General features: G+C 39.1%; 1 protein-coding gene across 1 annotated transcript in view; it reads right to left on the bottom strand.

Moving 5' to 3' along the window:
• Window positions 1-13,246, bottom strand: part of MRPL45 (mitochondrial ribosomal protein L45) — a 51,364-nt gene that overhangs the window by 4,948 nt on the left and 33,170 nt on the right. Inside the window, exons 6-7 of the mRNA XM_072414914.1 lie at window positions 7,014-7,163; window positions 6,568-6,738 (exon numbers count right to left, since the gene is read on the bottom strand). Coding sequence (XP_072271015.1) covers window positions 6,568-6,738; window positions 7,014-7,163 — 321 coding nt within the window. The remainder of the gene's footprint in view (window positions 1-6,567; window positions 6,739-7,013; window positions 7,164-13,246) is intronic.

Raw genomic sequence — 13,246 nt, 5'->3', positions numbered from 1 at the left:
AGTCCAACTTGGTACAGGTCCTGTTTGGACGCAAAAAATTTTGCTTGGTATACGACGCTTGTTTGGAATACGACTCGCAAGCTAGAACTCTTGTTTACTTCTCTCGAGACTAGCTGCAACTGCCCACATTTGTACAGGACCTATATTACACAAAAGAAGGCATTGCCAGGGCACAAGCCAATGTAGAAGCCTCTACTGATCTACCACTCTGAAAACCCGAGGGCCTTTAAGAAACAAAGTGCAAAAAACTCAGTTACCTGTGATGTGGAGGTCAAACAGCAAGGCTTGGGTAACCAGAAAATATTTTTGGCCAAGTGTAAAAAGTTATTTAGAGGAGAAAAACCTGCTTCTGAAGGCCCTCGTCATAATGAACAATGCTCCAGCTCACCCTCCAAGCTTGCAGGACTATGTGCTGCCAGAGTTAGACTTCATCACTGTAAAGTTCCTCCCCCCTAATACAACTCCTCTCATTCAGCCCATGGACCAGCAGGTCATTAGTAATTTCAAGAAACTCTGCACTAAAACACTATTCTAGAGGTGCTTTGAAGTGACCTCAGACTTAACCCTGGGAGAGTATTTGAAAGATCACTTTAATATCACCCATTGCATAACTCTCAATGACAAAGCCTGGCAGGAAGTTTCCTACATACCAATAAACTCTGCTTGGAGGAATTTGTGGCCAGAAACAGTGAATGAAAAAACCTTTGAGGCTGTGACTATAGTGGAGGATATTGCCTCTCTTGGCAGGTCCATAGTTTTGGATGTGAGGGATGCTAATGTGGAAGAGTTAGTGGAGGGGCACTGGAGCTGACCACTAGAGAGCTGCAGGAACTTGAGAAGCAGGAGCACAAGACTAAAGCTACGTACACACTTCCAATTATTATCGTCGGAAAACGAACGACGAACGTTCCTGCATGATATACACGAACGATCGTATAGCACCGATCCTGCACATAGAGGTAACGACACGATCGTTCGTAGATATTGTACACACAATAGATACGATCGTTTGAGCGATAGAGGAACTATGTGCACGACAGGAAAGTGAACGGACGTTCGTTCATTACGCATGCTCTGAACATAGACGATGAACGAACGACCGTACACACGAACGATGTTCAACGATCGTCGTCCAATCCGATCCGCCGGTCCGGTCGTTCGTTTCCAGCGACTTTCCTCGTTCGTCGGCGTCGTTGGTTACTTTTTTACGAACGATTTTTTGCCCAATCGATCGTTCGTCGTTCGATTGGAACGATAAAAATTGGAAGTGTGTACGCACCTTTAGATGGATGCACTCTCTTCAGGCTCAGAGGAGGAGATAAGGGAAGCCCCTACTTCATTTATCAAGGAAATCTTTGCCAAAGTCACATTTCCAAAACATCCTGAGGAAAAGGCAGAAGCAAAGTTCTTTGGTCAGAATTTTAGTAAAAGTCAAACCTGGAGATCCCTAACCAGGTCCAAGTAGGGAAAAGAGGCGGAAAAGAGGCAGAAAAGAGTAAAAACACAAGAATTTCAAATTCTTAAAGTTTTATTGGAAGCGGACTTTCCTTCCAAAAAACAACATCTCCTCCTCCTCCTCCCTTCTCAGCACGATACTAGTAAGGCACTCGACACCTCTCAGCAAGGTAAGGTTACATTTTCATTTATTTCATCTAATTGCTTTTGTTGTTATGTATTTTATATTAGGCAGTATTTAAATTATTTTATACAACCAAATTTGTTTGGCATACGTATAAGGATCTGGAACAGATTAAGGACTTATACCGAGGTACCACTGTATATATATACATACATACATACACACACATGGTACCCTATATTCCCTTGGATATACATACACTATATGCCATATCGCAATAGTTAGGTTTCATATTAAGTATCATTAAACAATGCAGGAAAGCATTTATGGAAATGTTTGTGATGTGTTTAACCCTGTCCAGTCACACAATGGACAGATGGATAGCTGCCAGTAAACAGATACAGTTCTAATAACACACTGGTTACCAGTAGGGCCTTAAAGGGGTAATAAATCAATCAAACCTGAGTCAGCAGATGATAGATGAATAACTGGACAGGTGGGTTGGGGTAATGACCCAGCTGAACCTTTTATTGACCTCTAAAAAATTAGATTACCCCACCTGGCTTTGGCTCCAGCTTCCCATATCAAATTAGCTGGGAGCTCTAGTAAATTCCTGAAGTTTGAAATAACCAATCCCTAGCTAGGTGAAAGTGTCAGCCAATAGGTGTCCTACAGGTCACACTCAGTAACCAATCCAAGATCCCGCAAGAGACTCACTATATAAAATTGGCACTCAGCATACAATCGCTTTGATTTGTCTTCCAAATTGACACCTTTGCTTGATAACCCTTTGTTACATCCCCCCCTCCCCCGGGCTTTTCATAGAAGGTTTGGAGGGGTACAATAGGGAATTTCAGCCTTCAGGCCCGCCATTTTGTTGAAGACAAAAAAAAAAAAAAAAACATTTTATTTTACTAAACATGTTTATTAATTGATTTGATGTTAACCACCTAGCCGTTAAGCCCGACCTTCGTACGGGCAAAAAATAATGGCTAGGATGGTTAAGCCCGTATTTTTGTCACATCCTTACCTCCATGGTCCCGCTGTGCACATCCAGCGTCGTTTTCCTATTCCAGCGTCGTCCTCCGTCTATCGTCGTCTGTCGATCTCCCTCTCCAGCGTCGGGTGCCAGCGGAACACAAGATACCGGCCGCCATCTTACCTGGTCCCGCTGATCGTCCACGTCCTTCTTCGTCCAGCGCCGGATGATCTGTGAAACGAGAACCCCACGGGTTCTTAAAAAAAAAAACGGAAGGCTTCTGCGTGCGTGATGACGTCGGCGCGTGTGCGGGAAATTCAAATAGAAACTCATTCATTCATTTTGTATTGGATTCAATACAAACTTCTGTATTCAATCCAATACAAAATAATTCAAATAAATACAAAGTTTGTAATTGGTAAATTCAAACTGTCATTTTGTATTGGATTGAATACAAACTCCCGTATCCAATCCAATACAAAAATAAAAAAATAAATAAAATAAAAGTAAATAACTTGGAAATTCAAATTTATATTTTGTATTTGATTGGATACAAACTTGCGTATCCAATCAAATACAAAATAATATAAAATTAATACAAAGTACATAACTGGTAAATTCAAACGCTCATTTTGTATTGGATTGAATACAAACTCCAGTATCCAATCCAATACAATAAAAAAAAATAAAATAAAAGCAAATAACTTGGAAATTCAAATTCTTATTTTGTATTGGATTGGATACAAATTCCCGTATCCAATCAAATACAAAATAATTCAAAACAAACCCCAATAAATACAGAATCAAAGTTTTAAAAATTGCCAGTTATTCCCTGGATGGCTAGTGTGTAACACTGTGTCTTATCTTACCTTTGCTGATCTTCGCCTAATTTCCTTAAATTTTATTAAAAGTATTTTTTTTTACATGATTGTGCGTTTCAAACATTTTTTATATTCATAATATCTACTAGAACCCTTGTTCGGACATATTTCTGTAAGTTACAGGTCTACAATTTAAAAAAAAAATTTCATGAAAAACAGTGGATCACTTTTGGTACAGAAATCTAGACCTCAGTGTAACGCTCAGGTGGTTAAGATCCTTTAAATGTAACTTCTGTGTCCCCTTTCCATACAAAAACAAATTTAATCAGCAATTCTGTGTCCCTTTTCCATATAATCGATAAAATGTCCTTAAAAAAATTAAAGATTCAATGTTCTTGTAATAAACAATCCCTCCCATAGCAACATCCTTAATTTGTCTATAAAAATGTAAGTAAACTAAAAGTTAGGTGGTAAAATGGTGAGTAAAACAATTTAAATAAACTCAAATTTGTGTCTGCTGCGAGTGTAATGTCTTTAAAAAATATCCTGTTGGGGAAAAATCATGTTCGTGTGTAATGATTGCATATAAAGATATAACCCCTGCCGTCACAAAAATTAATCCTGTACTTTGTATCTTTTATATAAAATATATATAATACTGCATTACTTGACTGTTTATTATTAGAATCCTATTTCTGCCATTTAAAAACAGATTTTTACTGAACTTTCTCTAAATGAATCAATGGATTCTTCTAAATTCAGCATTTATACCTAGATTTATTCAGGATATCTAGAAAATTAATTACATCAAGCATTTTTTATAATATTTTATCATATTGGAATATTTAGATATTTTTAGCTCCACTGGTTTGAACATTTGACATTTTGGGAAGCAATACTGGCATACTGGCAGTGCTGTAGACTAATGGCTCAATGAACAAGTTGAGCTATCATGTACAAGAGCTACAAACAGGTGACCAAGTTTTGTGATGGCACTGAATTAGGGTGATGTGAGCCTCAACCAGATAAAGATGACTGGTCAAGCTGTGTTCGGTTCCAAGACCACCATAAAGTAAGTATCCCAGAAGGCTAATATGCCAACACAATAGATGGGAAGTGAGGATCTGAAAGGATGAGAGGGATCCAGGGCCCCTAAAAATATGGTTCCTGCCTTCTTTGTGGATGAGGTGAAAGGGGCACCCCCAGCAGTTAGGTTTGCACTCAGCACAGACAGTAGGGACCTCAGAGCATGGCAAGTAGAGAGTATATTTGGACAAATCTGGCATTAGTTGAAGAATAGGAGCTGCAGCAAATTCAATGAACGTGGTCTCTCATGCACCTTTTTTCAACTGTGTGGGTCCAAAGTCCTTTTGAATTTGGTCCACTTTAATGTCTATCCTCTGGATTGACCAGTAATTTAGAGAAAATTGAGTGTAACGCAGCAGGAAGGTCAAATTGGGGAACAGATTCAGGCAGGTACCTAATTATAATAGTGTTCTATTGATTTGCAGTTTTCTGCATCAACTTTAAGAAAGTGTTTCTCTATACAGCATGATGTGATAAAAAGAGTGGGGTAGAAATGTCAGCATTTAAGGTTAAGGTTGTGCTTGTTACCCTATTAGACGGAGTATCCCATAGCTTGAAATTCCAATTTACAGCTGACCTCCAGCCCGACAAGGTTTTGTTTAAATCCCTGCCTTGTGGGTAAGGACAGCAGGGGTGACTACCAGTCCGACTCGGTGACAGAGGGCTCAGAACGATGGAAGTTATCCATGAGAAGAGGGGAAAAAACATGGCTTTGAAACAAAAAGCTTGTCTGTGGTGAAGGAGTGCTCAGATTAGCTTTCCTAGCATCCAGCGGTTCTGCACTGGGCAGTAATTGAGACTGCAGCTTTGCGGCATGGTCATGTGCTGTGCGATTCCCTGGCAGGGAGAAGCCCGGGCTGAGGTTCACATTCACGCTGGCTATTTTGGTGCTTTTAGAGTGCTTATGGTAAGCACTAAAGTAGATTCCATTAATTGGGCATGGAGTTCCAACAAATTGCAGTTTACCCAGGAATGCACTGGGCACACCCCTGGGACTCTTTCTTTTTAGGTTATTTATAAAGGATATATAGTTTAGTTTTAAAAGATAAAATTTCTGTGTTTGCAGATGTGACCTCAATGAACTATTTAATTGGGCTGCCAGGTGGCAAATGGCATTGAAAATTGATAAATTTAAAGTTAAGAACTTTAACATGCATGTCATTGACTTATTATCATGCAATGCCAAGCCACAATTTCTAAAGTTATAGACTGTAGAGACAGACATAATCCTGCCCCCATACAAAGCATTAGTTAGACCTCATCTGGAATCCAGAGAAGGTTAACTAAAATAAGAAGCATGCAGGAGCTCAGCTATAATGAGAGATCTAAATTGAATCTATTCTCCCTTGAGAAGAGGTGTTGAAAGGGTGGGGGGGGGGGGGGGGGGGATGATTCAATCACATGCTTTCAAAATATTTGCTAAAGACAAGGGGGAACTCCGAGTCTGAAGTAGACATTTAGTGTCTGCATATGGAATAGATTCTTCCCTCAGGAAGTAGTTTATCACATTCTATAGACTATTTTAGGAAAAAGCTGCACACTCTTCTGGCACAAGAATATAACTAGGTATTAAAGTTTAAAATGAATGTCACCAACCAGACACTGTTGATCCATGGAATATCTGATTGCCTTATGGAGTAAGGAAGGAACTCTTTTCCTTTGTTGAAATAAATTTGACCATGTTTTTATAAGGATTTTTTGCCTAGATCTGGACCAAATGTACATATAAGTTTTTATCTAGATTATGACGGTTTGAACTCAATGGATCTGAGCCTTTTTCAGCCTGAGTTATTTTGTCAATTAAAAGCATAGTACTTGAACTGCATTGCCATAGTTTTGGGTTAGGGAGTTGAGATCTGCCTTTATATACATCCAAATTTTTTGTTATGCCAGCCCTAGATTAGAATAATCAAACAGTAGAGAGAGGGGGCTTTTTAGCATATAAGTAATATTTACTTAGAACAAAGGATTACAAGTGAGAAATATCAAAATTCACAGTTGACAAAACAAAGTAAAGTAAAATTGCCACAGTATTTTAGTTGAGGGATTTTTCAACAGCCATGCAACAGCATGGTTACATTTTTCATACGATATTTCCTTACCTTAACAATAGGCTCCTTGGGAGGTGCCCAGGCAGGCACTATTTTGCCATGCATTCTCCATGCTCCATATGGATTCACCAAGTGGCGTTCAAAAACAACATACTCTAATACATCTCGGGGCTTATCCTTTCCACATTCAACCCGGCCAAACCGATCGTAGATGATAAGGGTCTGTAATCACAATTTTAACAGTAGATTGCAAATTAAGTAAAGTAATTATTGTGAATGATTATCTTCAGCATGCAATATACGTAATGGGCTTAAAAGCAGTTGGTGATTTTTTTGGCTCTGAAAATACTTCAGCCACAAAAATACTGTGGTAGTGAAATATAACAATTTCGCAGTACATGGGCTCATCTACAATACAGATAGACATTGTATTGAACTGTGTTCATGCTATCTTAGTCTCATATGCCACCTCTAATAGTGGGAGGATTGCCACTAACCTGTTTGCTGTGCATTCGGACAGTCACTTGACCATAAAGATTCCCCTTTGAGACCATTTCAGGGCATCGGACCTGCACTACTCTGGGAGGTTCAAGAGATTCCACAAATGACCAGTGTATTGTACGATATCGATTACCTCGCACTATTTCCTAAAAGAAAAGTAAGAAAAAAAAGGGTAAAAGAGGCTGTTTCCCCACTGGAGAGATTAACCCCTCTTTTGGTACTGATGACTATCACCATGTAGAACAAAATAAAACGCATTTCAGTATTATCAGCAGAATAAGTGAGGAAATTTTATGGGGAACCTTTCCCAGGGGCAACCAAGGGAGGCATTCCCCAATTTCGCAAGATTTCCACTAACCTCCTATTGCATCTCTAGGAAAGTAAGGAAACATGTCTTCAATAGTACAACGGTTTAATGGTACTCACAAAAAACCCTATGTGAGCCACAAAAATTCTGGCTATGCATACTCTCTAAACAATTAGTAAACCCAAAAGGAAGTATATGTATTTCTACCTACCTGGGATATTTGGATGTTTAAGTCTCCTACATGATGCTTTCAACATAAGAAACACCCATAAGAAAAATCCATATTAAAAACTAGTTACAGGTTAAGATTATATACTTCTTTTTAGGTATGAAATTGCTTGGGAAATTTTAACTTTATACTTTATACATTTTAAGTAGTAGTGTAAGTAGTTTTTATTATGGGATTGGTGATTATATATAAATATTCTTTATCATTTTGTATCAATTTTATATGGATTTTTCTTATTATTGGATTCAGCTTTTATGCTCCTTGTCTGGTGCTTATGCTTGAGCCTACAGAAGCACATAGTAACATACATATTTTTGCTATGCTTTTAAAATATATATACACATGTCCCCCCCCCCCTATCTTGTGCTTATGTGGGTATCCTGAGCCTTCATGTCTGAGCCTGTGTCCATTTTTTTCTGCTGTGGTGGCCCTCCATGTCTCTTGAGCCGATTCCTGACCACGGCTAAGTTGCACCATTTCTGTTTGAAGGTATGTGCACTTTACAATTGAATTTCTGTTATTATGGTATGCACATTGTGTATTAAAACATTGTTTAGTTTGTATTCTGTTGTAGTGTTCTGTACTCATTGGCTTTGTACATAACCAGACCCTGAAGAAGCGGTTTTCTAGTTTAGGCTGTTAAACCAAGTAGTGTAACCTCTATGTCTAGCCAGAAATTGTGTATTGCATTCTAAAACCATTGGAACATGGTGGCTATAGCTTGTGTTTTGTCTTGTGAATTTGAAAATAGGATATGTTTGTTAATAAATAGTTCTTATATTCATTGTTCTATGTGTACTGCCTTGAAAGTAACACAAAAAAAACTTTTGCAATGTATATTTTTTTTAAAAAATAGGGATGTTGGCAGTAAGTCATTATTTGGTCAGATTTGACAAACAACACCTGGTCTTTGTATAACCTATAAATTATTTTTAGTAAATCATTTTTAAATTGTTTTTCATGGAGGATGTGGTCTATGCATAGTGAAATAAGATGCCTAAACACTAAGCTGCTGCTACCATCTCTTCTTACTCCCCAAGCTGTTCCTTTGAAATTTTCCCCAGATTCTTCACCTCAAAAGACTGCGCTTGCTGGACATGCAGGCATAGCAGAACAGGGCCAAACCACCCAGCTTCTTACCTCTCCCTCACCTGGGATTTTATTCCTATTCAAGCTCTGGCAAGGACTAGGACTGGTGGGCATGCATAAAAGCCTTGCTGACATACTTTGAGATGGAATGCTTTGTCCAGAGATTCGAGCGTAGCTACAAATCTGAACTGCAATCTCTTAGAGCTAAAACATATTCCCATTTACTCTAAAATGATTCACCTGGAAACTACTTATTCTATGTTGTTCAACAACATTGTTGCCCAAGGTACACTCAGGAAGTACATGTTGAACATCCTGAAATTAGATACATTTAAACCTAGTTTGATGGGGCACTTATCACTCTACTGCCTAATCTCCCTCAACACACTGGATAAATAAAGAGCACTGAAACCTTGTGCACTACTATAGGGCCAAAAATGCTTTCCTTTACTTCTCCAAAAATGAAGCTGGATAAAAACCATGCCATTCAATGCCCAGTGTATTTCCTGATCAAGTTCAGGAATTTGTAGCTCCCTTCTCTACTGCCCATACAGAGGCCCAACAATGTCACCTTCTCAGTAGTTGTAAAGAACATTGCTATGGTAAAATGTCACAAATCTTTACTATCTGAACCTTGGTAATACGTAAAGGTCACAAGCAACTACCTATCCCTTGTTTGGGACAGTTTCTTGTTTTACTTTGTCAGCATGCCCACAGAAAGGCTCAATGTCGTCGTACATTAATGCAACTGACAACCTCTGCAGGGATCTTCTGCCCATGTCTGGCTACTGCTTTGAACTTCCCTTTTTCCCACATAATCTTTGCTTATGGATTCCAGCCATCATCTGTCTGTTTAATAAAGCTTTGGAATTTACCTTGTAGACCTTTTGAGTGCAACCCTCCCTCTAACTTACCAGACTTATCCTTACACCTCACAGAGTGTGTCTTTGGGGATTTTCTACCAAATGTCTCTGCTCTTACTTTCTGTGCCTACATTTGATGGGCTTTACAGCTTTGACACTTCAATACCTATTTTTTATTTTGGTTTACCTTTCTGATTGTACTTCTGTTGCTTTATAGTAATATACTGCTGACTAGAGTGTGTTCTTGTCCCTGACTTCCAGCTTGCCTCAGATCTCCCCCATCTTGCTCTAATTTCTACAGGAAGTGTTTGATAGAGTTGTAATTTATATAGTTCCTGCAGTCTGATACTAGCCCTCCTCTTACCTTCTTTAACCCTTTCTGCTACACAGTAGGTTTCCCTAAGCCATATTTTAATATTTCCACGGGTGGGGCCCAGCTTGCTCTGCTTACAAGTCCAGCAATCCCCCAAGAGGTTGCTTGGTGCAGATTGGGACTTTTTGGTTGCATATGTATTTGTACCAGGTTGATTTTGGTTCAGAGAGAGCATTGCCTATCTTTCCCTTCTTATAGTATTTCCTATCCTATCCTCCCTATCTTTGTCATCCCAGCAAACCCCTCCCAGTTATTCCCCCTAAACTATCTTTGAAATAAAAACCTATCATTTTAAAGAATATTCTTGATTTGGTAGGATGCACACCCTTATAGGAATCATGGCATGAAATTTATTTTATAAATGGCTTTTCCTCTCTCTTTCATTTCATGTACATTTCTAGACTTGAACTAAAGCAGACTAGTGCAGAGAACCATTCTGCATAATGGTTCCTTCCCTTCTCTTACTATCCTACCAGACTATACCTTACCCACACTTTTGTGATAGTTAGCCTATAGGCAACCTTCTACAATATGGACCTTCTACAATCCCATTCCTCAGAAGTCTAAGCTGTCCTTCCCCTTGTCTCCATTTGAACCTCTTTTACAGGAACCTGCCCCAACTTATCTAAACACTATATGCTATCATGTCATGTCTCATGACCATCCCTCTCCATAGTTCACTCTACTAATATATAAGCAGTATAGGTTGTCTTTTTTGCAGCAAGACTTCTGGTACTGACCATGTTGAAAGACTGAATCCAGATCAATACATTTACCAACATTACAGATCAGTGCTACAGTAGTCACCCAAAGATCCAGGATGTCAATTGACAAACTTGCCTGTTACACCAAGAGTTCCCATGACCTCTCCTGGCCCCATGCGACTTGCATTTGGGCTGAGGATTCTTCATAAGGTAGGACAAAAAACCTCCTCTACTAAGAATCCGATTCTTAAGCCACTATACTAGGACAACCTGGTCCAGACTGCCAAAAGAACTCAAATGAAGAACCTCAAAAAATTCCAACTTAAACTCAACAACCTGGTATACTTCTACCTGCACGCAAGCCAAAGGAAAGCCACTGGGCCCACGCAAAGCTTCAAAAGTATGTTGTACAAATGCAAGGGATAGGTCTGGAATCTTGCTGCAGGTTATACATGGTTAAAAAAAAAAAAAAAAAAAAAAATAACTAAAACAGCAGACTCACCCTATTATAGAATAAGCCGTAAATGGCTATATGGTAAAACTTAAAAAATGTGTCAACAGGAGACAAAAAAATACCATTATAAATTTGAGAAAGAGGCCTAATGCTGAAACCCCTATTAGGTGCTCATTGACGAGTACAGTGAACCGTAACAGAAAGGAGTGGGAAAACCCAATCCTCAAGACCATGATCCTGAATACTGGTCTGCTTGACCAACCTAGAGATGAGGGAAGGGAAAGGACTCCGTTCTTGGGCTCTTCTGGCATAGCAGGAATTAAATTTTCCTGAAAAAAGCAGTGCCTGAAAAGCTTGTATAGCCCAAAGGGAAAGGGAAATTTCCTTTTAATAAACAAATTGGAGACATGAATGGGGGAATATTATCTGGGTTAAGATAGAAGAAGGGAACTATCTCATGATTAAAAGCTAACTCACTCAGAATTTAACTAAAGCTACGTACACACGGCAGATTTTTATCGCCCGATAATCGGGCATCGGCCAATTATCGGGCGAAAATCTGTCGTGTGTACAGTCGGTGTCGTCCATCGTCCGGACGACCGACCTGCCGGATCCACGGACGATGGACGACAGCCGATCGTAATGAAAGGGAAGGGGGAGAGCGCGCAGCAGGGTGCCGCTCCGTCGCTCTCCCCCTCCCCTCTCCATAGAGCATGAACGGTGCTGTATGTACAGCATCGTTCATGCATCTTGCAGCCCCTTGTCGTTGGAAAGGATCGTGAAAGATCCTTTCCAACGACAAAAATTGCAAGTGTGTACGCAGCTTAAGAGGACCAGATAGATGACCCCTTGAACAAAGGTTTTAATCAGAGAGGAGGAAACCAACAGTCTCAAACAATGAATGGAAAAGTGCAGAAATCTGACTCTTACAGGTGAAGAGTCAGACACTGGCCCGGACCTTACTATAGAAAAAAGAAAACATACCACAGAGAAACACTTAGGGATATTAAATCTAGTGTATAAGAAGGGTGGTATTGCTGTGCTTCAGAAAAACTATACCCTTGTTAGTGCTTAAAAAAGCCCAGCAAAAAAAACGTGTTAAATGGGGAGACAGTCACAAAGTCATATGGTCTGCTATGCTACCAGGAGACTAATATACACAAGCCAGTTTATGGGGTTTTGTTTGCACTATAGCATGCAAGTTTTTTTTTTTTAGGTTTTCTAATGTTTAAATAAAGCTTACGTTATGAACAAAGTTTTATAAAACTGTGAGAATTGGGCTTTGTGTGGGTAACTTTTCACAACACATGCCTGTTCATATGAAGTCACAATTTATTGTACATAAATGTGTATATGATTTAAAGTAGAATTTAAACTAGTGTTGTTTCACATACACCAATCAAATTATTATGTCTCTGATAAGCAAAACATTTTTGTTTAAAAAATAAAAAAAAAGCATGACAGAATTTTGGAGAAATTTAAGTCACCTGCATTGACAAGGTGCTCATTACTCCCTTGGTAGCAGGGCTGCCCCCCTTCAGGATCTTGCAGAAGCTTAGGCGAAAACCTGATGCAGCAGCTGCCACAAGACAGAGGCATATACTTGTCCTTGGTGTTAACTTAATCAGCTTGTTAAAAAGGTCCCACATATTTAAACAATAGGATCCTGTGTTTTAAATGTCTGGCTTGGAAATATACAAGGGAAATTACCTTAGCAAGATGTAACCATCAACTCCAAAAAGAAGAAGTTGATGAACGAGCTTCCACTATGACATACAGTTAGTTCCATTAATTATTTGAACAGAGACAAACTTTTTTCTAATTTTGGTTCTGTACATTACCACAATTCATTTTAAATGAAACAACTCAGATGCAGTTGAACTGCAGACTTCCAGGTTTAATTCAGTGGGTTGAACATAAGGTTGCATACAAATGTCAGGAATTAAAGCCTTTTTTTGACACAATCACTTCATTTCAGGGGGTCAAAAGTAATTAGGCAAAGCTGAAAATAAAATGTTCATTTCTACTTCTTGGTTGTAAACCCATTGCTGGCAATGACAGCCTGTAGTCTTGAACTCATGGACATCACCAGATGCTGGGTTTCCTGCTTTTTAATGCTATGCCAGGCCTTTACTGGAGCGGCTTTTAGATGCTGTTTGTTTGAGGGCCTTTCTGTCCGAAGTTTAGTCTTCAACAAGTGAAATGCATGC

This window comes from Pyxicephalus adspersus, chromosome 6 (genome assembly GCF_032062135.1).
Source record: "Pyxicephalus adspersus chromosome 6, UCB_Pads_2.0, whole genome shotgun sequence".
Classification (NCBI taxonomy): domain Eukaryota; kingdom Metazoa; phylum Chordata; class Amphibia; order Anura; family Pyxicephalidae; genus Pyxicephalus; species Pyxicephalus adspersus.
The sequence above is the reverse complement of the archived record's forward strand: the minus strand, read 5'-3'. Positions and strand labels throughout refer to the sequence as shown.